The following is a 26815-nucleotide window of genomic DNA, read 5'->3' on the forward strand; positions in this document are numbered from 1 at the left end:
GGGCCTGTTTACATGGAGGGAGGGTGCCCCGGCTAACCGAGTTACCCGGCTAGAAGGGATAAAACCTAGCCCGCCTTTACATGCAGAATTCACAACCCTTCTACCCGAGATTAGACAGCGTCATTGAAGCGTGTCACGGCGTGGGAAAACAATGTAGCTCCAAATGATTAAAGAAAAATATGACTTTTTACTGAATAATCAAGGCTTTTCGTCTTCCAACTTATTTCAATTTGATGTACAAGTTCTCAGAAATTTACTGCGTTCATTTTTGACGAAATTCAATCGAAATTCAACAGTATTTGGCCGCCAAATTGAAATTAAATTTGTTGTTTCGTGAATTAGGATAATCATTCCCACGAAAATTTCGAATTAATTTGCTGTTGCTCAAAGAAATATTTCCAGTCGACTGATAAAACTAATTTTGATCAAATAGCACTGTTTGGGTCCAGAATTTATACATTTTATGCCATTAACTTCAAATTTAGTTTAAAAACACGCGCGAAAACTTATCCCGGCAAGCCGGGATAGCTCGGGCATAACCGTTTACATGGCAAAAAGCTATCCCGCCTAGAAGGGTGCCCCGGGCAAGTAGACCGAGTGCCCCGGCAAGGCGGGTTACCCTTCTAGCATGTAAAGGCTTCAATACATTTTCTTAGGAAACGTATGAAAAGTTGGCTCGCCCAGGTTAGCTCGGTTAGCCGGGTAACTCGGTTAGCCGGGGCACCCGCCTTCCATGTAAACAGGCCCTTAATATAGCCTGATGTAAACACTGTAGAAAACTTGGGAAAATCTGTGAAATCTCGCGTGCGGCTTGAGTTTACAAAAACTTCAGTTCGAATTTTTCCAATTTTTTCTCGTGTTTGTGTCAGGCTATGTTAACAAGGCCCTCGCTTCCAGTTGGAGTTTTTGAAACAAGAAATAAAATGATCTCTTTCTCTTTAATTACGACTGAACTCTACTACGAGCAACTCACAAAGGGTTGTTTCATTTATCATCATTTTCTTTTCAAATGAAAGTTTTTCTGCATGCAGTAAGTAAAGCTCGGTGTTGAAATGACTTTTTGTAAGCTACCTATATAGATAGGGTTGTATGCATCATTCTCGATAACTGAAGATGGCATAGGTCATGCCCCATCATGTCTTTAAAACGTTGTTTCGTGTTTTTTGAAATTCGTTACGGCATAGCAACTATGTAAAACGACAAAACTAGATTAAGGGACGAGTTTGACTTGACTGGTTTTGTTAGCGCGATCCTCTGGATCGAGAGGCTCGATTGCAAGGTACTAAAATATTGAAAGGAAGTTAATTGTCGGTACTAATAGCGTCTGTTTCGTTTCCTTTATAATGTAGATTTGTTTTTACATTTTCAACCCATTATAATCAAATACTTTGTTCTTTCTAGGGTCCCCCAGGACCGGACGGGGCACGAGGTACTCCCGGACCCATGGGAGAGAAGGTACACAGGTCAATCTTTAAACGTTATTCATTCTTCACGAGACATAGCAGTTTCCTTAGAAACTATTAACTTCGTTCATTTTGTAAATGAAATCTATCCGAAGCTTACCTGTAAGTAATGTGGGCTAGCACTTGGTTAATGTGCAGACGTAACGGTTTATAAAAAAGACAACGTTTTGCAAAGACAACAAACAAACAGCAACAAGAGTAGATTGCAGGAAACGACTAAGACACCTTTGTGTGTTTTTCTGTTTTAGGGTGACAGAGGGCTTGATGGCATGGCCGGAATGATGGGCCATAAAGGACCACGGGTAAAGTAAAATGTAGCAGTGAAACACAAAATGGTTTAAGTAATAACTTTCTTGTCTTCTTGCTTATCACATCGCAGATCGTATTTCGTGCGGTTTTTGTTTTACATTGTAAAATATCTTCTTCTTGATAATAATATTAAAACTTAATTAAAGATGCCAACATCACATAAGTGCTTTCCAAAAGGGTCTTTCCACTTAGTTACAAATGATGATGATGATGATGATGATGATGATATTATATAAATACATGATAAGTCTCTACATTCTGAAGACCTTTTTATTTTATATTTTATTATAAAGAGAATTTCGTATTGTTAAAAAATGCATTAAAAATCTCATTTTATTTTATTTCCATTCAGGGTTTACCTGGTGCTCGTGGCGAGAAAGGCGATAAAGGTGAAGCTGGTGAACGAGTAAGTTTTACTTCACGTATTGCTCTTGTCACCGACCGTTCCTCTCTTTAGGTCTCTTGCCTCTTATTTCCTGCTGCTACTGCTGCTGTTCTTTTCCTTCTTTTCCTTCTTCTTCTCTTCCTCCTTAAATTAATATTATCAAATTATATTTTTAAAGGGAGATCAAGGTGTAGCTGGACAAAGTGGACTTCCTGGTGAACGAGTGAGTTGTCTTTAAAACCAATTAACATTCCTGTGTGTTAAACGTTTTATTATTTTGTATTCTTTTGTAAAATTTTGAGCAACGACTCAAACTAACCAAATGTATATAGGAGAGCACAAAATACATAAACCTTATTGAACTAGTCTTTAAACAACAGTTGGAATTCATGGCTTTACAAGTTTGTTTGCTGTATCTGGCTGTTCGCTAGCTTTGTTCGAAGTTTCTGATAGATTGCACCCTTTGATTGGTCAAACTAAAAATTTAGTAACTTGTACCAGTCCACAACATCAATTTGAAAAGTTGTTCCCAGTCCCCCCACTCATTCAAAATCAAAATGGCGACTCGTTTGGTCATAGTTCTAACTATGGTTTGGTCGAGGGAAGATGAGCTATATAGTCATTAACCAGTCGTTCATACAGATATCCAGGTATTTGGCCTTCTTTGTAAATGTGACAACCATGATTGTAACACTAACTGCTTTTTAAGGTGCTCTGAATGCGAGTTTCTCTAGCATTCATCACACAGGATAAAAATTACCGGCAGCTGATGTATTTATGCTGTACTTTGATTACAGGGCCCACAAGGTGAAACTGGACCAAGAGGCCCTCCTGGACCACGGGGATTACAGGTGTATTACCATATTTACTAAGCACCACCCTCAAATGAGCACCTGTACATTAAAACAAAAATGTTATTGACCAATACCCCCACACCCATGAGAAACTACGCGCACACAGCACTCATTCGAACTCAGTTGTGTTCTAGAGCTTGGTGATAACATGCAGTGAGGCTCACATCCCAATACAGCAACTTGACTCTCATTAGAAAAAAAGACAGATATATTGACATTAATTTTAGATTTTCATTGAGTTTTGGTTGTTGTTGCTGTAACCTTTGGAAAAAAAGTTACTATGTTTTGTTCAAAAAATATTTCTTAGTGTTAAAAAAACACTGTTCCTTTTAAGCGCTGCCCTTAAATAAGTGCCACTTCTAAATGTCAGAAAGTTTCAATTTTAAATTTGACGCTTTTTCAAGTAAACATGGTAAATCAGGCGCGGATCCAGAGAAAATAGTAACTGTTTTCCGATAAGACCAGCGCCAAGCGGCATGAGCTGTTAAGGGAGGGGGAGATCTGACGGTTTGTTCCTCCAGATAATGTTTTTAGATTTTGGCTCCCTGAAGTGTCTTGTCCAGGTATTTTGAGTCACCCATATTCCTAGGATGAGGATAGTTTCCTCAATACAAATTATCATACTGTAATGATTTCGAAGAAACTCTCAAGTTATATACTTATTTAAAAAATCTGGCTGATTTCCGTAAAACAGTGGAAACCGGTCTGGATCCGCGCCTGTAAATTCCAGTACAAGGTTGGTATACAGTACTATGACTGTGACATGTGAATATCTCACTCAATGTTACCTTATCTTTTTATCAACAGGGGAATACTGGTGAGAGAGGCCCACCAGGACCAACTGGATCCCCGGTAAGGCTCTGTTTTCTTCAAGGAATTGTCATGTTTTTGATAATGTATGCACTATGTGGCAGGCGTACTGTGGGTGGCCTATTTTAGACAAAATTAATAAATACGAATTGCAATATTGAGAGGTTTTTTTAGCAAATTTAGAAATATTCAAACAGGGCTCAAGACTAACGGTAGCCAACTAGCCAAAGGCTATTAAAAATGCAGTTTTGGCTAGTAGGTTTTGGCCTTTCACTAGCCAAAATGGCTAGTGAAAAAATCAGGCATTACTGAGTGGCAAGAAACCGCATTTATTAAAATCGTCTCTCAGAGAATATAACTAACAAGTAAACTGTTGACATTATAGAATGTGAAGCTTTAAACAAAATTCTAGTTGACAAAAACGCATGTACATGTACAATTTTTATAGTGAAGAATAAAGCCCAATTGTTTTGAGGAAAAAAACGTGAAGATTTAAGGAACATTTTATGGTTAAAGGTTTAAACATTATCGGACATTGTTTTCACCCTTCCCCCCTTATAAGAAGAACTATGCTTAAAAATTCTGGCTAGTAGAAAATAAGTTTTGGCTAGTGAAATCAAAGCTGCCACTATCCACTTGGCTAGTTAGCAAAAAAAGTTAGTCTCGAACCCTGTTCAAATAAACTTGCACTCAAAACTGTAAAAGTAGTACACTTTTTAAAGTGTACTACTGTAAAATGGCCTTATATGCTTGAATTTGGCCCTTGGAACCCAAAAGGAAGTTTATATTTATAAGGCCCCATAAAATGTTTGGACATGCACTTTTCAAGTCCTGGCTAAGAGCCTGACTGTGGGTGGGAGATACAGTGGCTTTACTGGTTGGTATATGTACTTTGGACCATGGACCAAGTGGTCTGAGTACAATTGCTGGTTAGGGTCACTCGTCCAGTCACTGTACATGTTTACAATCTTAGGAAGAGTACTTTACTTACACAGTGCCTACCTCCACCCAGCAATGGTACTGGAAAATTGTTGAGTAGCAGTTCTCCTAGCCTCTTCAACAACATACTGTATGAATAAAGTTGGTACACAGGAATAGATTTGTGATCAGGCGCGTAGCTAAGGTTTTTGGAAGGGTGTTCGTATTGACAGGAATATTTATTAAGTGGGGGGGGAATTAAATACGAGCGCCGAAGGCGCGAGCCTCTAGGGGGGTCTGGGGGCATGTCCCCCCAGAATATTTTGAAATCTAGAGGCCCGGAAATGCTATTTTCAGCATTGTGCACGTCAATATATCAAACTTGATGGAGTGTAAAATAACAGGTATTTTTAGTCATACACGTAACAACAATATTTCCGGCGTTTTGTTAACTTGATACATTCACACATACATACCGGCTTAGTACATTAAACGTTTTACGAAAGCTTGACGCGTGCTGCAAAGGCATCTCAGGGTAAAAGCTTAAGCCCCCCACCCCCCGGCTCCACCGTCAATGTACTAAAAGCAGCGTCAAAGCGTTAATATGCGCTAAATACACGTATCACCTGGGTCCCCCGAAATTGTATTCCCCGCCTTTCGTCTATTGAGACTCCATTTATCAAATCCCGAACTCCTGTTAAGGAAATATTTTTCAACGATGGGATCACTTGTATCCATTCTCCGTTTCCTTGCAAGGTAATTTAAAAGCTGCAACACTCAAAGTTTGTTTTCCATTCCCCCACTATTTGCTAAAAGCAGAAAATCAAGAATTTGTGTTTTCAGTCCTCCATTATTGACCTCCAAAGGGGGTTCGTTCGAACCCCTCGAACCCCCCCTCCTACGCGCCTGGTGATGCTGACATGTCAGTTGTATCATGTCATTCAGATTCAGATTTCTTTCCTAGGGTCCCCCAGGAGCTCCAGGAATACAGGGTGTACAAGGAATGAGAGGACCTTCGGTAGGATCTGTAAACAGCTTTTTAATAGTTTTCTAGTTCCACTTTAGAGCTGTAGCAGCCATCTTGAAATTATCATGGTGAGAAAAATCTGGTTACAAGAAAGAATTCTCCATGCTTTACTTCCACTTTAGTGGGAAGCTGATTTAATTTTGTACTGCATAGGTACTGACAGGTATAGGTACTTGTCTTTCCAAACACTGTCATCTTGTGCCTGTGTTAACAATTTCTATTCTTTTCATGTTCTCATTTGTATTTCATCTCTCTAGGGGTCTCCTGGTATTCCAGGCCCTCAGGGTGCTGTAGGACCCAAGGTATGCCACGTACAACTTATTTACCCCTACATATATATATGCATGTAGAAGACTGCTAAAACTTTGTTCTGTTTTTGCCCTGTTCTCAATTTTGTTCCTTCTTAGTTACCTGATACCATCGTAAAAAGCTTTTTTAACCATTTGCATCATCGTTAGCCCTTATCAAAAAATGTTGCTTTCACACTTAACGTAAAATTAAATACAAGTTTCCTTTACATGTATTTTGGATGATTTTGCCTTTCCATTCATGTAATGTTTAATAAATGAGAGGTTTTTTCAGTTTAAAGGCGGTTTTAAAATATTTTTTTTTGTTTTTATTTTTATTATTTTTTTTTTTTTTTTTTTTTTTTTTTTTTTTTTTTTTTGTTAATTTAAGTCACATCAATAATTTTATAATACTTCATGACTCCTTATTAAGAGGTTTTATAGTCAGAGTGGAAAAACAATCAGTCTGTTACTTGATATTTTCAGGGCGAGGCTGGAAAAGTTGGCATGCCGGGATTTCCAGGTTCTGATGGCGTACCCGTAAGTAGGAAGATATTTGTTAATAGGTGATGTTACTTTACAATTATTATCCTACAAATAAAGTCATGTGGAATATTGTCCGATACGACGTAGCCAACGAGTGTCAGCTAAAATCCGGCAAGATTCCGCAAGATTGAGCAGAAAAATTGTTTTATTTTTCAACAAATTGTCAACAAAATGCATTTTACAGCTAGAAAAGCTGAGGTAATACAGCGCTTTGTGAGACTTTGAATGGATCCTGGCAGACTATGTGTATCACAGGAAATCTGTTATGTAGGGATAAAAGATAACAAGGCCTTCTTGTCCAATGTTAAGCATCGTGCAAAAATATATCTTAAATAATAGCATAATCAAATGTAGTTAGTAGTGTGCATTTCCAGAGAGGAAATTGCTGAAATTGCTAAAAGTTGGGTTGTTAGATTGATGAAACTGATGTAACAGTAGTTATTTTTGTGGGTGCCTTATGGACACTGTTAAGTTATGTGTCATTTTATAACACATTAGCTTGAAAATGTTGCTTGAAGCAGCTGTACAAGTAGCTGGTGGATGGGTAAAGAATAGCAAAGTCCTGTTATTGAATTTTATAATAACATATTTCAACAAAATTTATTAACTTCTCTACACAAGTTGGAATCCAATTCACTTAATATGTTTTTATTTTCATCAATAATTTTTGTTTCACACAAAAAAATAGTATTTGATGCTTTTCTATCAATCTTGCTTGAACTTTGTTTTCAAGATGAGTTGACCATAGTACGTTGTAAGTCAATGACATATCTACAATACTGTTGGAGTTAATATGTTTCTATTTGTTTTACACTTAGGGATATCCTGGTATTGAGGGACCACCAGGGCCAAAAGGAGACAGAGTATGCCACAAGATCTATCATTCTTTATTCTTTTTAGGATCTGTTAGCATTAAAACTGCTCTCGACTTCTAAGTTGTGTGTTAAAACGACTGACTTGTTGACTAACACACTGACATGTTTCCCAGGGTGCACCTGGAGTAAGAGGACCACAAGGCTACCCAGGCCTCCCAGGACCGAAGGTGAGCTGCACAGAAGCTGCACAGTGGAAAAGACAGTTAGTTAAGAGTGATTTCCAAAGAGTGTTGTTAAACCAAACTAAAGTAGGCACTCTGGCTAACCAAAAAGGACACAGATAATCCAGTGAACCAATCAAAACTCAAACCAAATACAGGAAGCCAGCATGAATCATGGGAAAACATTGTGTGATCGAGAAAGGCATAATGGTTTTACTTCTGATTGGCTAAGAAAGTGGTGCAAGTTTTTTAAACCAATCACTAAGCATAGTAATGTAGAACTGAAGCAAACAAAAATAGCTTTCAACACGCAAATGAAAATTGCTCTTACATGCAGCTGCCTTGTAACAAACAGAAGATTTTCTTTTTGGTCTAAAACCTGAAAAATATTCAAGTGACAAACTTTGTCATCTGACAAGACTATTATATTCTTTAAATCAATTGTGATCATCTGTATTTCTCTTGGATTGTTATATGCAATTATTATAAAACTATTTTTAATTGGCATTGACCAGTGGTAGTAAATAAATGTACGTGTACAGTGGATGTTGATATCCAATACTTTTTTTAGGGAAATCGAGGAAAACGAGGACCAGAGGGAGAGAAGGGTGAAGAGGTTGGTGTTTTTTTCTCCACATGCGTATCTGAAAATATACGCATAAAAATGAAAATATATGCATAAATATACGCATTAAAAGCAAAGAGATGCACTGTTTTAATTGCTTATTCATGCCGAGTACAGTCTTTTTAATATATGTAGTCCTTCACGAACTGGTAAGATCATGCTTGCTGTGCATTATAAAAAGTCTTCTCCAAGCTCAGTTGATCAAGTCTTTGGTTGAGATTGGGCTAAATGTATGTAACAGATGCAGATCCAGGATTCTTTTTAGGTGGGTGTGCATCACTAAGGAATTGCATAACTGAATTTTTCCACGAGATCTGCCCCTGTGTAATTATTGTGTGTTTCTGAAAAGAGGACAATTAACAGTTTTTTGGTCCTTTTTAAAGGTGTTACAACATGTATTTTTTTTTCTGCAGGGACTGTCAGGATATCCCGGTTCTAAAGGAGATGAAGGCCCTAAGGGAGATGATGTGAGTGAAATGACAGACTAAAATGATACAAAATTACGTTATCATATAATTAAAAATACAAAGCTGTGGACTTGGTATAACTGCAGGGTGCCCAAAGGCTCTTATGTAAGAAATCTTGGGTGTCCAGCTCTTAAAAGCTTTCATGATGCCAAAGTTATACAAGTCGCCGAAAGTCAGAAGTAAGTTGCCTGTGGCCGGGCACCTGGACTCTGCTAGAGCACAGCTCTGCAATAATTAGGTGGCATTGAGTCTTTTACTTGAGGTCCACATTATAAAATTACCAACTGAAGGCAATTAGTGTGGCATATCTAGCCCATGTTTAATACTGGTGTGGAAACCTAACATTAAGCGTGCTGGACTAATTAAAGATCGAGTGAGTCCTACCTGTGATGGTTATGTTATTACCACCCAGTCAATTTAATGCTGGGAGGTAACCTTCCTATAGACTAGAATCATATCTTGGGGGCATAGAAATACTTCTTGTTGCTTAATGCTACAGAATCCGGGTTAAATAAGCTTTGGTGCCAATGGGACACTTAACCTAAACCTTTATATTGCTAACTTACAGTCATCTGAGTTGTGGCCTTTGAAATTTAAGAAATCGAACTTTGAGTTACTGCTATATTCCTATTCAAAATAAATTTCAAAGTGGTCCTTTATATCTGTGAGTCATTCATTCACTAGAATTGCTGTAAATCAAGAGAAAACAAGAGGATAGAGAGGAATACTGAGGGCATTGGCCAGGATAAATCTAACTCACAGATTATTTGTTGTCTTGCAGGGTGCTGCAGGAGGAATGGGACAAGCAGGACCAGAAGGAACTGAAGGACCAAAGGTCTGCAGTGGTGTTGTATAGTTTGCATGTGTATTGTAAACAGTGTATTTTTCTATTTGTCTTTAAAAATTAGAAAGTAATAAAATCACAGTGACAGTTATCGTCCATTTGAATACCATAAAATTCTGCTTGTAATCCCCCCATGTGTAAGCCCCCCTGGCTATAGGCCCATCTTCCTGGAAACAAAAAATACACCCAGGACTCACCCAGTTATAAGCCCCCTCTGCTTGACAGGTCTAAATGATGCTTTATTATGACTTTTTTTACTTAAAAACGTGTTTGGATCAACACTGCTGTGGCTCATTTCGTAACTTATTTTTTATTCCGCTTATATAAGCCCCCAAGGATATAAGCCCCTCATAGGCGTACGAGGGGGGGGGAGGGGGGCTGCAGCCCCCCCAGTGCCGAAATTTTCGGGCAAATGCTTAGATCGGGCCAAGCCGAGAAAAATAGAAAATACGCCGACAATCCAACATACTTTCAAAACGAATTACATCAACAGATGTTACCTAACTTTCTGTTCAAAAGTCCCAATTTCTCATTCATCTGCTTTCGTTCCCCGAAATTCTATAATCATTTTATTTTTCTCGCATTCTCGTGACCCCTCAGTTTCATTCAGTTACAATCAGCTTTTCTAGAGCTTGAGCGTTTGCGTGCGGTGGACCCGGTGTAAAACCTTAAAAAAAGTAGTTAAAATGTGATGAAGATAATGCTTTTGACTTAAATGTTAAGTTCACAGGGCTAGCTAAAAACTTTCAACGAAGTGTTTTGCCCATTCATCCCTGAATTTTCACACGCTTTTGTATAACTTTAATTCAAGTGGTGGAAAACAATGTAAATTGGCTCCCAAAACAATACTTTTATTTTTTGGTGAACTAGAGTGAATAAATAAAATATTTCCGAAGAAAAAGGATTCATGCTTAACAACTTCGGGCAACGCCACAAATTAATTATAGAACTATCGTTTCCTTCAAGCAAGAAGGCAAGGTTTTTGGTTGATCGACTATTTCGATGCACGTTTTGCTGTCCGTTTTTTATTTGGCTTTCAACCCATGCCATTTTTTTTCGGGCAATAAGGTCTCCGCCCCCCCAGGTCCGAAGGTGCCCGTACGCCTATGAAGCCCCTCTGTTTATAAGCCCACCCAAAACCCCTTATGAAGTTGTGTAAGCCGAGGGCTTATAACCTGAATTTTACAGTTGTTTATTTTTAGCTCTTGGGATCATTCTTGTCAATGTTGTTGTTGTAATCACTATTGTGTAGCTCATGCACTAATACTACCCTTTTTAACATTTTTTGCACTCCTAGTGCAATAATTTTTCAATTGTTTCTTGTTTTATTTTTGGATTTTAGGGTCGAAGTGGAATTCCAGGCCCCCCTGGCCCCCCTGGACCAACAGGAGGAAAGGTAAACAGACATCATCACTACACCTTATTCTTTCAAAGTTTTGCACATACTCAATTGCGTGAAAATTTTGAAGTTGTATTTTGCAAGTAATTATTTTTATTGGATGCTTTTCACTTAACCAGGAAATGAGTGTCCTTGGGGTGAGAGATTTTGCGAGAAACAGCTTAACAGACATTTTTTTGTTTATTAAATTGGACACCATTTATTTAATTATTTTATTTCTCAGGGAGAGAGAGGTTCTCCAGGAATGCCTGGATATGCAGGGGAACCTGGAGAAAAGGTAACTGTGAAAAAACTCATCATGGAATCTTGGAAAATTGTCTTGATAGACAGTGAGTGAAGCGCAACACTATTGAATATGTTTTTGATAGCTTCCTTCTGCATGTGTTTATGTTGTGGCTTAAATTTGTTGTCTGCATCTTGCAGTTTCCATTTGAATTATACCCACTTTTATATACACATACATGTAATAACATTTAATACAAAAGATCGTCTGCATGTGCATTTTTATGCATTCTCTTTATTTTTTATCTCAGGGAAACGCTGGAGCCTCGGGACCAAGAGGACGAGATGGATCAAAGGGAATTAGGGTGAGTCTGCTTTTAAAGGACTTATTATTTTGCCACGGATTTTACCAGATTTTCGAACAGCCAAAATTTACATAATTTGTGTCACAGGAAACCTAAAAATAATAGTCCATTTTTGTTGAAAATTGATAGATAAGATTGAAACTGTAAACAAGCATCTTTGGCTGTGGATGGCTCAGATGGAAACTGATTGCAACTTGAAAAAGTTAGGCATACGTTTTCAAGTTGTTTCCACACGTCATCAAAAAATCGATATCTATAACTAAGGCTGATTTCTGTCCACAAATTAGGTTAATATCTTCCTTTAGATATTCAGAGATGTTTTTTATGGGTTTAGTTGCCAAGCACTAATTGATGATAGTTGAGACCAAAAATCTGCGAAATCCCCGTGACATATATATAGCTCCTTTAATAATGAAATATGGGAACTATCATGTGGAAAGATTCATTGATATTTCATATTAGAGTAAAAGAAATGGAAAAAGCTATGAATGCCAAAAAAATGGTCTGACTATCTTGCTATTAAGTATCACTGGTAGTATGTTTGTGCAGGTTTGACTTTTCTGATCCACAGTGAATGCCACTAGTACTGCCCCTGCTGTGACAATGAAATTTTATGCCAAAGTTATGCATCATGTAGGTTTTCTTTGCAGAGTGAAACTGTGGTAAAGGATTTTATCTTTTTTTGTTAAGGGAAATCCTGGACCACCAGGCCCACAAGGAGCAAGAGGAACAAGGGTAAAGTCACATCACAAAACTTCCGTTTCCTCTTGAATTTTGAACTGATAAGTGACGGTGTCTTGTAATGTTTGTTCCACAAGTTTCCATGCAGCACTTTGGACAAACTCTTACATTGTTGTTTTCTAATTGTCTATCCTTTATACTGGGTAGCATTATACTCTAACTTTTAATTGTCACGATCGTCTTTTCATCGTGAAATTTTAAGAATCCAGCCTATTGTTTTAAGGGTCTGTTGCATTCTATCCAGACTTGTTCTTGCAATACAAAAAAATTATCCTCTTCAAATTTTAAAAAATACTACACGTCATGATTTACCTTAAGGGAGCATGGATGATCAAGACAAGCTGGTAAGCTAAAAAATTTTCAAGAGATTTGTGCTGTTGGATTATCCTAATATATTTGTGTTATGTCTTACACAGGGTCCACGTGGTGAGAGAGGGTCTCCTGGAACTCCTGGTACTCCAGGAACAAAGGTAGTTTTTAAATTAATTATAACCTAGCATTATGGACATGCAATGCTTGCAGGAGGTACAATGCATACATAGTGTATGTAGCTGGCGTCCTTTGCACACATTGCGTGCCTATGGAACTATGTAATACAGTTGAAGCTCTTCTTGCAACCGCTACTGTGAAACCCTATTTGAATTGTCACTCAGACCCTGTAATTAAGTGCCTGTAAGCGACCATGACCACCTTTGGAAATTCCCAACTCAGGTCTTTTCCTTTGATTTTAAGCTCTCGTAAGTTAGTTAGTGACCGCTCAAAGATTCTGATGCCCTTAAATAATATAATGTAACCTTAAAATGACCATTCATATTTAAGATAAAAAGTTCCACATAATTTATGGCTTGAGAAGTAGTGTCACTATAGTGTTACCCTGAGAATGAGGAACATTGTACCAAGCTTGATGCTAAAAGCTATAGTAAGCAACCAGTCTCTATTGTTTCAGCGTATGGTTGCTTACTAGAGCTCATTCTTGTAAACTACCAGCTCTAGTAAAAAAACAAAAACACTTATTTCCGATTCCCAAGGCGGTTGCTTCAAGCCTTGACTGTATTGTGTTAATACATGTACAAGAAACAGTTTGTTTTGGTCAACCAACTAAAAAAATCATTTTAATTTTCTTTCAGGGAGGCCCGGGTGAGCCTGGCGTACCTGGTGATCGTGGAAATCCTGTGAGTATAGTGTTATTATCAGCCTAGTACCCAGGCGTTCCCTTCCCATGAAACTTCTCAGATTTGGAAAACCACGAACTTGAGTTTTCGTGCGTCACCATGGCACGCCAACCCGTTCCCAGGCCCTTACGTCGGACCTCGCGCTCGCCCGAGATAGGATAAACCCTCATCTATTTGTTACTGGGCATCCAATTTTTGGTCATTTGAGCTGTCTTACAAGGTTCCGTGCCTTCCGTTTTGTGGGTCGGTTTTTTGGTTTTTTTATTTTCCGCTCCAAAATTTTTTTTTTTTTTTGGGGGTTTTTTTTTTTTTCGATGTATATAAATATATTTTAATAAAAGAAAAAAAAATGGGAACGCCGCTTTTAGGGACTAGGCTGTGTTATTATCACTGTCACAATATTAACTCACAACTTCAATAGAACAGCAAACAACGTGATGAAAAAAAAGGAGGATGGAGCAAGTAGAAGGCAACTGAGTTAAATCATTCAAATTCCAAATTACGGAATTGGCTAAATTAACAGCAAAAAGTGCACGAATTTAAAACCCATACTTCGCGCATTTTGCTATAAGCTCACTATGAACAAACTTGAAATTTCCTCCTCCACTTTCCGTCTTAAACTTTATGGTAACATCACTTTTATACTCAGTTGGGGTAGCAGCTCTCCCAAGCTCTCATATGAATGGCTTGATGCCCTTGAAGAAAACAACAGAACAAACAACAGGAACAATGCCCCTAGCTCCAAAAACAATAGCAACTGCTACACAAGCTGGAGGACCAGTAGAACTACAAACTTGCAAGAGTTTTCACACTACTGTCATACCCCAATCCTACGTAACATATTTAGCCTGACTAGGCTTAGCTCTTGGCCTCATGTTAAGAAGACCACAAAAACAAATAATGCTTTTATTGTAACAGGGTCCTCCAGGGCCACAGGGCGACAGGGGCTCGCAAGGACCGCGTGGGCCAATGGTAAGTCAACATTTTTCCTTGGTTAGTTGCCGTTCAAAAGCTGTCACTGATTTTATTATCGTATTATAATAACTCCTATGGCTGATGTTTTTCAATTGTTAGGGTCTGCCAGGAAAAGCAGGTTTACCAGGATTTCCTGGACCTCGCGGAGAGACAGTAAGATCAAGTTTAAGTAGCATTTATCAGTTTCCGTCATTATGGATTTTATTCACGATATCAACAACTCTCAAAGCATTTCATTATTTGTATCTATTTGTTGTGGTATTTTTAGGGACCTCAAGGAAAAACAGGTCCTCCAGGCCCTCCGGGAATGCCTGGTGGACGGGTAAGCTATTTTTCATCTTGTTTTTGTTTTCCTTTATGTTATGATACCTTATTACAGGAAGTATTCGTGATATCAGAATTTTGCCTTATCTTGCCGTTTAAATTAGAATGCGAGCAATCTCTCTTTTGCTTTAAAAATCCGTTGGGACGAACGCGAAAGCGAGCGCGATATACGAGTTTTGAGTAGCGCGGGCGGCGAAAGAAAAATCGAAAAGTGAGCAGTCTCTCTTTCCGCCTTTCCTTCGTCGCCTGCGCTATTCAAAACTCGCGGCTCTGTCGCTCGTATATCGCGCTCGCTTTCGCGTTCGTCCCAACAGATTTTTAAAGCAAAAGAGTCTAGTTTTATATCATCTTTCAAATGTACATTTCATAAATCCAGTTTAATAAACATCTTATTTTCAACCCGCTTTTCTTGTTTCAACAAAATCAAGCAAATTAACAAAGTGATATGGTTTTAGAAAATTATACAAAAACGATATCATTTCTTCTAAAATTACGTCACAGAAACTTCCTGGAAATCGAAATAATGCAAACAGTTATTATACTATCCAGCTCACATTATTTATTTAAGGGACTGTTTCACGAATTTTAGCTAAATTTAGGCATGGGATATGACCATCTAATTCGCTGATATATAGAAATAACCACTTAAAACAGCGAAGGAACATTTCAATAACACACCAAATACAAAAGAAGGTACGGATGGCCAAAAGTGACGAAGATTGAAACGGATTGCGATACGAGTTTTTCAAATATTGTTGGGCTGAACAGTTTTCAAAGTTAATCTTGTTTGCTTGTAACTTTACATTATAACGCCCGGAAGACACATTTGGTTGCAATGAAGCTATGGTTTTGTCATTTACATCCATAGAAGCAATTTCTTCGTAGACAGTAAGTTTCATAGCAAGTATTTGGCAAAATACAGTCCCTTAAAGAAGCATCTCTTAACATTTTACCTTTAATTTAGGGTCCACAAGGCGAAAGAGGTGGCTCAGGGCCCAAAGGAGATCGTGGCCGACCGGTGAGGACGAATATAAATCTGTTTCCTTAGCCCTAAGCTTACATTTCGTATTATTTATGAACGCATATGGTGTTTGTTTTCTTTGCAGGGTGTCCAAGGACCCACAGGGGACCCAGGCGAATCTGGCAGGGATGGTCCAAAGGTGTGTTTATACTGACAACATGTTTCATTTTACGTGTACGTCTTGGTTGATCAGTGATAACTTCAATTTAAGTCCCAGCATCTGTTACTTCACTGTTTCTTATAACAAGTTGCGTTAGAGGTCGCTTTGTTCGTAAGGGATTTGCTAACAACCCTGGAGTTTTACCGCTTCTTTCAGAGAGTCGCTTCTTTTAGAACTTTACATTAACACTTTATTTTTCTCAACAGGGCGAGCCTGGTAAACCAGGTGTGGACGGCAAAGACGGAGCCGCGGTAAGATGTCTAGTCTTTCTGAACTGTTATTCTTTCATTGCTATTATTCAAGACACTTGTTTGTGTATAAGTTCTAAAGGTAAAGGAACTTACTTTTAAAAAGTTTTACATTTTTCTTTTTGATCATTATTTTACAGGGTCAGCCAGGAACACCGGGACCGAAAGGTTCCATGGGACCGCCAGTAAGTGAAAACCTCTATTATTTTATCCTCATATGATGAAAGGTTCTCAATTTTTGGTGGTCGACAGCAGATAAAGCAAGAGATCTTTTTTGACGTTATTACTACCCAGAATTCTTAGTGCATTTCTAAGTGTAACCTAATACGTTCCATCTTCCTAAATGATCTTTTCCACATAAGCCACGCTGAGTATAGAAATATGTTCTTGATATAAAAAGTACCACACATATCATTTATTTATTAAAATTCTTAGCGTAATTGTCATCTAATAGCCGTAGCAGTCGAATAAGAAACCCATTTCTCATATTTTCTTTCGGACTACAATATTTTGTAGATTTCTGCATCATCAACGCATTTAAGGAAAGGCTCTTTAAAAGCTTCACTTTTTCTAAGGGTCATTTTCTTGAATCCTTAGGGAGCCCCAGGACCCAAGGGAGTTGAAGGACCAATTGGCCTTCCTGGTGGACAGGTAAGACGAACATTTGGCGAAAATTTTTTCAATTTGTTTGGTGTGCACAATTTTTTTTTTCAAAATTTTTTGTTCATTTTCGACATACATGTATAATGGATTTTTTTTTCTTCCATGTCATTAGGGTCCTCAAGGAATGCGTGGACCTCCTGGGCAGCCTGGCCCTCAGGGACCTGCAGTGAGTACTCTGATTTATTTGCACGTAGAATGATTTTTAATGTCTTCCTGCCTTGCTACAATATCACAAGAATTACAAGAGTTTCGGTATTTTATACTTTCCTAACAATGAAATCTTTCACAGGGAAGGCCAGGTCGCCAAGGACCTCAAGGAGCACCGGGAGAAAAAGGCAGTAGGGTGAGTGAGCATGCCCATATCACAAGAAAGAGGAAAGTTTTTTATTAGAATCCAAATAAAACATGGGTTTCCATGCTCTGTAAGAAAATAATAATGCACGCTTGAGGTCTAGAAAAGCAGCTGAATGCCTTCGCTTAACGGCTCGGGCATCCACTAGCAGCTTTTCTAGACCTCATGCGTACATTATTATTTTCTTAAAAAGCATGGAAAACCATCTTCTATTTGGTAAATAAACAACAAACTTTAACAAGTGCTTTGCAAAGACGAAAAAGGGAAGAAAGGAACTGACCTCTTGATGTCAAAGCTTGGCGAGAACTAAAACCACGATACCATATTAAAAAAACAACTGATAAATGGGATTTGTTTTCAATATTTTCACGATATATGTCTAACACTTAAATTATTCCAACTTCGTTGTTCTTATTTAGGGAGAAGAAGGAGCCCGTGGAGAGCCAGGACCCGAGGGAAAATCTGGTCTTTCAGTAAGTCTTAGCAGTACAATGCAGTGCTTGTTTCTTTATCAACAGTCAAAAGCGGTTTTCAATTTAGTGTCGAAAGTAATTCGCTTTTGCTTCGGTTTTGCATTACTACGCTTTTGCCTGAAAGCTCGCGGAATTTTCTTATTTGATCAGAATTGAAACCAAAACCAATCGTGACTCACTCGCGCACGTTTTCCCGCGCTCTGTTAGTTTTATGTACTTGTTTCAAGTTTTGAGTGGTTCGCTGGATTGTCTTTCAGTGTTCTTTGTTATTGGCCAGAGTTTGTTTCCATTCGTTTATGAGACAAGTCTCAAGGAATTTAGCGCCACTGCACTAATTGACGAAACTAAATAAATAAACAAATACTATAAATAAACAGAAACTTGTTAAAAATCCCAACTGGTGGGAAGCTGGCCAGTCGACCTAATTTCAAAACGTTAAAGGAGTTTGTGGCAGGGAGATGATTTGAACCCAGGACCCCTGGATTACAAGTCCAGTGCCCTAACTACTGGGCCACGCTGCGTCCACACATATTTCTCTAGCGAGCCTAACAACAAAGAATAAACGGCATGCAGTGTATGCAGAAGCGATGACGTTTCACAAAGGGTCTAACATAATTTTGAGGAAATTTGTCAAAAACTCAACGTAAGTAAAAGTAGCTGACACCTTGTGCGTGATAAAAACTGTTATCCAATTGCAGTGTACTTTTTTTAAACCTAAGAAGCAATGTTGGTGATTGTCTAAATAGCATAGTTAGGGTCTGATGGAATTCAAATAAATACAGTAGTTATTAATTCACAGGCCAAGGATGCAAAGTTAATAATACGTTTTTTTCGTAAACACTAGATTGCGTTATATTGTAGTGTGTGACATCCAATAAACGACACACGATACGCGCGAGCAAGCTTTTAAGCTGCGAGAAAGGTCAAACGGTCTCTTGTTTAGAGCGGCCCTGTATATTATAAGAATTAGAAATTTCTGTCTACTAAATCTAATTGATCCCACCTTATAAAATTAGTCTCTTTCGTTTATACATTGTAGTGTTCCATTCTGACTGCACGGGAGTATTTTGCTTTTGTATTCTACGCGGCGATTTCTTGTTACGTTAGGTATGGGTCGCACTGGAAAAGTTTGCAGAATTGTTTATGCGGTGAAAATCTGTCATCAGGGCGCGCGAGCGACCCTAGGTTTCCAGTTGGCAAAAACGCAATCGGCAAAACCAAGACGCCGAGTGCTTGGGTGGGGCAGGAGACGACCGAGCAACAAGGAATCACAGCGTACGTCAACGCTGTCAGACATAAACACGTCGAATGAACAAGCACGGCAAATCAGTCCGCGGCCCGCGCCATGAAGGGACTTGCTGATAATTATTCGCAATTCAAGGGTGTTTTCGGCAAAGCGTCGAAACCCACAGACCGCCGAGCACTCACGGGCGAGTCCACAAGGAAACACGCGGGCGCACGGGGACCCTTCTTCGTGCCCACCCCACCGCCCTGCCCCGGGCGCGGCGAGGGGACCGGACGCGCCCGGGAGGGGCCGGAGCGCCGAAGGGGCGGGGGGGACACGGGGGGGAGGCGGGGGGGAGGGGGGGGAGGCGGGGAGGGGAGAGGACGGGGCCGGCCGGACACCCGACAGTGACGGACGAGGCGGGGGGCGCCGGGGGGGGACCGGAGCGCCGGGGGCGGAGGCGAGGGGGGGGGGCGGGGGGGGGGGAGGGGGGAGGGCGGGCGGGGGGACCCGGACCGCGCGCGGGCCCAGGTGCCGAGCGGAAGGACCGATGACCACTGCTCACCGTTCCTCGCTCACCTGATTGCGAAGCATCATCGGGAGACATCCCACAGTTGCCCCCAGGCGACCCTGCTGTGACAAAGCCTCCGGGGAAGCGGAGCCGGCAGAACTTTTCCTAAGTGCGACCCTTAAACTTGATTTCTTTTCAGTTGCGCCAAACTGACAAACAGACAACAGAATAAAAGAACCCGTCGTGTGATAGCGATAATCGATGACGTCATCGCTTACAAGTCAACGCTTAAAAAGCGAAATTTTATGCACTAACGACACGCAATGCAATACAATAGAATCACTTTAAAACAAACAAGCAAATGCGATTCTTTAACTGTGACAGGGTAAGCCCGGAGAGGACGGACCAACAGGACCCCCAGGGGAGGAGGGAGAGAAGGTATGAAATATGATTTACATTCACTGCTAATAAAGCAACAGATCAATTATTTCTAATGTGTACTGACAGGTAGAGATGTGTACCTTATTGTTACTTATTTTCGCGGGACTTAATTTTCGCGATTTTCGCGATTTTTTGAAGACCCGCGAAAATTAAGTCTAAACGATTTCTATTGTATTTTTTATGCTAATTACGTATTTTTGGCCAAATCGCGAAAATTAAGTCTCGCGAAATATTCCTGTTCCATTTTCGCGAAATTAAGTACCCGCGAAAATAAGTAACAATAAGGTAGGTAAGTTGTTTGACGTGAAGTGAATCGTGAAATAAACCAGAAACCTGAAAAGTTCACACACAACTTTGATGGTTATACTTAGCTAACACAATACTACTGTTGCAAAACAAACTTAAAGTAGGTCCTCGGTATAGTGAGCGTCATAATCTTTTGTCTTACAGTCTCAGACATTATGAATGTAAAAGTTCTTCCACAGTCACGCACTAGTTATTTATCGTAAGAGACGTTTAAGCTATAGCTACTTATAACTACTTAATTCTTTTCTTCCCCTGTGGGACAAAAGGCAATTGAATAACTGTGAGATATAGATACGTGAATGGAAATACCATTTTAAAATTAAGTTTTACAACTTTTACCACCACCACTACCAAACAAACAAATAAAAAGAGAAGTCAAGGCTCTAAGTCTACGGTACTATGTATATCTTCTAGTGAAGATAAGCTCTTATTACGTCATTCTGTAATGTCCTTAACTGAGGCAGTTCTGACTTTAATGCTGAATGTGTGTTGCAGGGTGCCCAAGGAGCTGCAGGAATCCCTGGAAAGAAAGGAGAACAAGGTCCCAAGGTAACATAAAGATCAAACTCTTATTTCTCATCAAAATATGTACACGAAGGCAAGCATGCTAGTTGTGAGAATTGAGGTAAAAGTCATTGAAAGGAAGCTTCATACATGATCACAATTGGTGCTAAAAGATGAGCACAGAGACCTGCAAGGAGAAATTTGTGTGTGAAAAATTGGACTTGAATGTGCTAAGTAGTCCGTATATTTTTGTGCAAACTCCATATTAATGCAATGTTCTTAGTAGTTTGCTTAAAAAAAAATCCCATTGCAGACTGAATTGCAGGTTGCGCTAAGACTTTGAGCAAGAAGAAGAAAAAAAGCTTGCGGGAAAAATGGCCACACGCAACATGGGCTTAAAGGTGGATTTCCACTGACGCGTAATTTTTTACGTGCGTAAAAAAATTAGAGACAATGTATGAACGGCTTGCGTACACGTTTACGCAGGCCGTTCATACATTGTCTCTAATTTTTTCACGCACGTAAAAAATTACGCGTCAGTGGAAATCCACCATAAGGGTGCCTTTTTGAGTGCGGCGATTTTTTCTCTCGTTTTTGCGCTTCTAACTCGAGGGCCTGCCAGGGGAAGTATGAAATTTTGTAGAAACCAAAACCTAAAACATAAAATAGCTATATGCACTGTAGTTCAAAATGTATTAAGAAATTTCAACTTGTTTTACACTTCAGGGTCCACCAGGGCCTGCTGGACCTGTAGGCTTACCGGGGAAGCCTGGACCTGCCGTAAGTACAACAAACCTAATAAGGAGTATAAGACGGATGATGTACTCATCTAGAGAAAATTCAGCCTGAATTTTTCAAGCTTGTCGTTCGTAATCCGTCTTAATTTTGCCCAGTCTTAACCATCCTTGCTACCATTCAGCTTATTCTTACTTTAAGTTGGGGCATTTTTCTACCTTTGTAAACAATTATTTTAAGGATTATTTCGAAGATTACCAATTTGAACGTCATGATAAAACATGCAGCACAACGTGGCTTGATCACATCACTTTTGTTTACCCTCGGATTTGCAGAGTAGCTTATACAGCTAATATCTCCGAGCATTTCACAGTAAGCACAGTACAGCGGGCAAAGACCAGACCACAACACCGGGATCTCCATGCCCTACTCCTTACGATTAGTGTGTGGGTTCTTTTGCGATCGCTCCGGAAAGCCCTGTTCGCAGGCTACGATAATCATGACATGTCAGCTCTTTTAACGAACTTTGGAATAACAAACAAAACAAACACACTTTACGGCCACTTGACTTTGGGTTGGAAAAGGTTTTGTCAATTTGTGAGATTTTTAGTTGACTTTGCCATACATTTTCCATTGCCTGGATTATTATTTCTAACTTAAACTTGTTGTCTGTAGGGACCGGCTGGTGAAACAGGCCCCCAGGGAGCTACTGGCCCGAGGGGTGAGAAAGGAAGCGACGGAGGGCGTGGACCACCCGGACCTACCGGGGCTGCGGGTGTTCCGGTAGGTTAGCTACTCATTTTCAGCAGTTTTTAGTGCAGAGGTTTGAAGGAAGTCTGTATTATTTAAATGTTTTAGCTGGCTGTCGTCCTTTAAGAAGCTTAAGTGTCAAAGCGCTATGGTGCACTTGCGAGAAACACGCTTGTGTACTACACAGAACGCCGGACGGCTTCCTTCTACATTATTCCTGTTGATTGCTCACTGATCTTTGTTGTCGTTGTCAGTTCTAAGAACAAATGCTCAAATAAGGTTGTTATTTCATTGGAACCTGCTGATCTATCTGTAGGCGATTCTATACGACAGTGAAATATTTTCTTTCACAGGGCGTTCCAGGACCGAGGGGACAGAAAGGAGAGAGAGGCCCCAGTGGACCCCAGGTTTGTTTTGAAAGTTTGCTCGGCGGGAAATAATCGTTTGATCCATGTGTATTATTTCTTGTTTTCAAACATGTTATGGAAGCTGCTTAATAATGTATCCTTGTGACTCCGTGATAATAAAACACTCATGCTAGATAAGATCTCACAAAATATGTCGTTAACGTTCCAAGTTCATCCGTGAGGATTTATCAAGTAAGGGACTTGTTCCTCAGACCGTAAATTAAGGGTTTTACCGTATGACTTGTTTTTCTTTTAGGGATCTCAAGGCTTAGCTGGACCTCGTGGGCCGCCAGGACCGGCTGGAGCTAAGGTAAGAAATGTATTTTTTAGCCAAAGTTTGCTTTGATTATCCTATACAGGATATTTTGTTGGGGGGGGGGGGGAGGGACAAGAGGACGGCGATTTCAGACTTATGGTCAGTGTGCTGGACTCCAGATCGAGCGGCCCGGGCTCGAGCCCTGGCCTGGGCACTGCGTTGTGCTCTAGGGCAAGAGATTCAGAGTGCCGCTTTTCGCCCAGGTATATAAATGGGTACCAGCGAATTTAATGCTTGGGGGGGGGGGGGGGGGGGGGTGGGGGATCTCAAGGCTTATGCTTGGGGGGGGGGGGTAACCCTTCAATGGACTAGCCTTGCGATGAACTAGCATTCCTTCCACAGGGGATTACTCCTAGTAGCTTTATGCTACGGAAATCGGAATAAGCTCTAGCCTGATGGACCACTAGGAACGTATATTTGTAACAATTGTTTAAGCGACATGCTCCGTTGTTGAGATGGTTAAGTACTATCATATACAGTTTCAAGTTTTGACGTGAAGTTCCTCTTCCTCTCACCACAGGGAGACCAAGGTGAAACTGGCGACACGGGAAGTGATGGAAGACTTGGCGATAAGGTGACTAGCGTTCTCCTTCACTGTTTTGTTTTGACAGTGGTTGGCTTTCTTATGACCTTTGATCAGTAGCTTGGGTTGTCAAATATACACGACTTGATGCGACCCGTAAATGACACGCTTTTAGAGTGACAAATAAGCATTGTGTTTAGCGTTTTTGGGTTGAACATTTCTCACCAATGATATGCATTTTACCAACTGCACGACCCATAAACCATTGTTTTACCACTCGTGCGGATTGTACGGGTCGAACGAGTCGTACGGCCGGAACGTGCTGTCTCACTAATGATATGCAGTTCACCATCTTAACGATCCGTGAACCATTGTTTCACGACCTGTGCGGGTCGTACGAAGCGTACGGGTCGTGCATGCCATTCACGGGTCGTATCATTTTCAGAGTATTGGACATGGATGAATAACCAGCTAAACTGGAGGATTTTTTTTTCAGGGAGAACAAGGTCCAAAAGGAGACGCAGGTGTTCCAGGGACCCCAGGCTCACCGGTACTTCAATTATAACTTCACATATTAGAGAAGCTATAAAAACTGCTGTTTTTAATCTGTGTCGCGTTTGCTCAGTTGGTTCGGTGCCTGCTCCGAAGGCCGAGGTCTCCTTTAAATCTCGGTCGAACCACACTGGTTTTAAGAATAACTGGCAAAAAAACTGCACATTAAGAAACTTGTCTCTGCTCAGATGATCCGGTCTTTTGACGTAAGCCGTTGACGTTGTTTTCTTAAACTTTACTGTCTCAATTTGTATGGGACCCTAAAGATCTGACAACATTGTTGGAGAAGAGTGTTGGGGCTTGGTTCGCAGTGTTTGTGCTTTGGCTTGAACTTATGTTTCCCGGGGAGGGGCGGGGGAGGGGTGCGGATTGGACATTCAATAGTGTTTACCTTGCGATTCTCTTTCAGCAAGCATGCTTGCATTCTGTGAATAACTGTGATCGGTGACAACAAACGAAAAACAGGGGCCGAATGAACGAGAGAGAGGGGATCGAGGTAGACGACGACCCATACTATGGCAACCGGAGCATGCGAACGCCGAGAGCGAAGCACGAAGACCATTTTGACGACGTCCAAGAGTGCGCTATTGTTTTGACATCATGCATGCGTGCTGCTCCCAAAGGAACACCATTGTCCTGCTTTTGTATTCTATTAATAAAAGGACTCCAAATGAGAAGAGGGGGAAAACAAGAATGAGTGAGGAGAACAATGGACAATCTCAAACCAGCTCGGAGGCAGGAAGCGCAACAAAGACATCGAAACAAGTTGACGCAACGGCCGAAACAGAAAACAGTAACGACGTTACACCAGGAGAGGCCTGCCAGTTTGTTAGTCAACGGAACTCCAGGCGGGGTACGGGACGCAGGCAAATCCCGATAGACGATGACTCAGCCGCGGCTAAACTCGTTTAAATAATCGGCCCAAGGAGTTTTTTACTTTGACAAAGTGCTAATAACAGAAGTATTTGTAGCAGCATTAATACAAAGAAATGATGTTGAATTCATCACACTGTCACAAATCTCTTTTCTTGGGCTCAAAACCATTCCTATCCTAAGTTATGTATCATGTCCTTACGTTGAAGATCGCAAAAAAAAAAAAAAGAATTAGCTTATTTAAAGTAGCAGACTAAGTAGTAAAGTACATCTACTACGAGATGCATGAGAACAGACTACACACATCATGATTGCGTATATGACGTATACTTGTCACACAGGGCCGACCTGGTGAGGCGGGTTCAAAGGGCGACCGAGGTGATCCTGGTCCACAGGTATGTTGAACTACCGCATACCTCATGTAAAAATACACTATAAAGTCCTTTAGTGAATTGACCTAACGTTGTTTGTTTTACTTTGTTGCAATGCTTGAATGAAAAAACTGATTTCAACATAGGAGTCACCATGTGACTTTGCCTCCTACACAGACGTTCCTTGGGCTCGTTACGCGTGGGGGTCAAATCTTGCCTTCGTTTCGAACTCATGTCCGGTGAAAAACCTTTCTAATGAAAATAAGTTCGGTTGATTGTCAATGTATATGCCAATAAAACTCATTTTAATTTGAAAAGGTTTTGTACCAAGCCTAATGTTAAAACGGAGCGGAAACGCCTTATTCCTTTAGTAATGGTATGGTACGCGCAAGAAACGAACTCTACAAGCAGCTTACCATAATTATAGGAAATATTAAAGTGTTTAGATCCTGTGCACGAGAAAAAACCTTGGAGCCAACGGTAATTGTTTGGCAGTCTTACCTCCCAAGATTTGCCTTTTTTGTCATTAATAGAACTAGCTATGTCTTTGATAGTAATTTATTTTATTTTTGACGTTAGGGATCCGCAGGACAGCGTGGTCCCGCAGGCTCACCAGGTGCAAAAGGACCAATGGTGAGGAACGTTTTACGACACTCGTTACTTATGGTCTCATAATCATGAGTACTTATTTGAAGTCCTTTATTTTAGGGCGCAACTGGACCACCCGGACCTCAGGGCCCACCAGGGTCACAGGGTGCCAAGGTAAGCCGCCATCGAGCTGGTGTTTATTTTGAAATCTTAAATACGTAAACGAAGTGCTAAGCTTACAGCTGGTTTATGGCTGTGTTGAGTGATTTCACAGGACTCTGAAGACGCTATACGTGGATGAGCCACAGTTCACAAGGACCGCGTTTAGACGTGGTTTAATAAGTGTGATCACAGCTTTTCTCAAATGCTATGTTATCTTTGTTTTGATACTTAGCACAATAGGTCTCCTTTACGGCCTTTGTTGTGTTGTCATGCAACGCGTGTCCTTAACCAACTCGACTGGGTGACTCGTAAATGACGATTTTAACGGATTCTGCTTAAAATCTTTTTTTTCCTTCGTCGTAAGGGAGCTCCAGGTCCAGACGGAAAAGACGGCCAGCCAGGACCCCCAGGCGCAAGAGTAAGATTGATTTTTAATAGCTCTACTCTCTATAGATATGGTTTTTTAACTTCTTCACTGCAGTTTCAAGAGCAGTTTTGTTATTCATTTGTTGACCTTAGAAATTTTAGATGGTCTGCTATTCCCATGTTTTGGATACTAAAATGACGGTACGATTTTGCAATATTATGTGAAAAGAAAACGTATAATATGGAAAGAAAATTTCTAACTAGAAATTATATATACACTGATTTATGCGAATTGTTGATGTAAATGATATCGTTAACGTACAGACGTTTTATCCGCAAAATAAACCTCGATGTTGTTACTATGTGGTTTGCTTGGAACTTTACCTCAGTCGGTCGTCTTTATTTATATTTTTAAAATAATTTAAAGATGCGGGTAGCAGTGTAGTAGTGTAGCAACTCGTGTAAGTTTGTAATTCTAATGGTCCTCAAGTGTAGCATT

General features: G+C 40.2%; 1 protein-coding gene across 1 annotated transcript in view; it reads left to right on the plus strand.

The window, feature by feature from the left end:
- The window catches only part of LOC144664105 (uncharacterized), a 108367-nt gene that overhangs the window by 67455 nt on the left and 14097 nt on the right, over positions 1-26815 (plus strand). Inside the window, exons 12-54 of the mRNA XM_078525236.1 lie at positions 1402-1455; positions 1712-1765; positions 2125-2178; positions 2336-2380; positions 2955-3008; positions 3819-3863; positions 5704-5757; positions 6024-6068; positions 6540-6593; positions 7418-7462; positions 7588-7641; positions 8207-8251; positions 8674-8727; positions 9509-9562; positions 10914-10967; positions 11194-11247; positions 11504-11557; positions 12248-12292; positions 12715-12768; positions 13426-13470; positions 14389-14442; positions 14545-14598; positions 14714-14767; positions 15734-15787; positions 15876-15929; positions 16157-16201; positions 16339-16383; positions 16796-16849; positions 16974-17027; positions 17151-17204; positions 17633-17686; positions 19807-19860; positions 20665-20718; positions 21400-21453; positions 22084-22191; positions 22512-22565; positions 22822-22875; positions 23402-23455; positions 23901-23954; positions 25171-25224; positions 25780-25833; positions 25909-25962; positions 26315-26368. Coding sequence (XP_078381362.1) covers positions 1402-1455; positions 1712-1765; positions 2125-2178; positions 2336-2380; positions 2955-3008; positions 3819-3863; positions 5704-5757; positions 6024-6068; positions 6540-6593; positions 7418-7462; positions 7588-7641; positions 8207-8251; positions 8674-8727; positions 9509-9562; positions 10914-10967; positions 11194-11247; positions 11504-11557; positions 12248-12292; positions 12715-12768; positions 13426-13470; positions 14389-14442; positions 14545-14598; positions 14714-14767; positions 15734-15787; positions 15876-15929; positions 16157-16201; positions 16339-16383; positions 16796-16849; positions 16974-17027; positions 17151-17204; positions 17633-17686; positions 19807-19860; positions 20665-20718; positions 21400-21453; positions 22084-22191; positions 22512-22565; positions 22822-22875; positions 23402-23455; positions 23901-23954; positions 25171-25224; positions 25780-25833; positions 25909-25962; positions 26315-26368 — 2295 coding nt within the window. The remainder of the gene's footprint in view (positions 1-1401; positions 1456-1711; positions 1766-2124; positions 2179-2335; positions 2381-2954; positions 3009-3818; positions 3864-5703; positions 5758-6023; positions 6069-6539; positions 6594-7417; positions 7463-7587; positions 7642-8206; positions 8252-8673; positions 8728-9508; positions 9563-10913; positions 10968-11193; positions 11248-11503; positions 11558-12247; positions 12293-12714; positions 12769-13425; positions 13471-14388; positions 14443-14544; positions 14599-14713; positions 14768-15733; positions 15788-15875; positions 15930-16156; positions 16202-16338; positions 16384-16795; positions 16850-16973; positions 17028-17150; positions 17205-17632; positions 17687-19806; positions 19861-20664; positions 20719-21399; positions 21454-22083; positions 22192-22511; positions 22566-22821; positions 22876-23401; positions 23456-23900; positions 23955-25170; positions 25225-25779; positions 25834-25908; positions 25963-26314; positions 26369-26815) is intronic.

Source organism: Oculina patagonica, chromosome 1, assembly GCF_052425735.1.
Source record: "Oculina patagonica isolate OP01 chromosome 1, crgOcupat, whole genome shotgun sequence".
NCBI lineage: Eukaryota > Metazoa > Cnidaria > Anthozoa > Scleractinia > Oculinidae > Oculina > Oculina patagonica.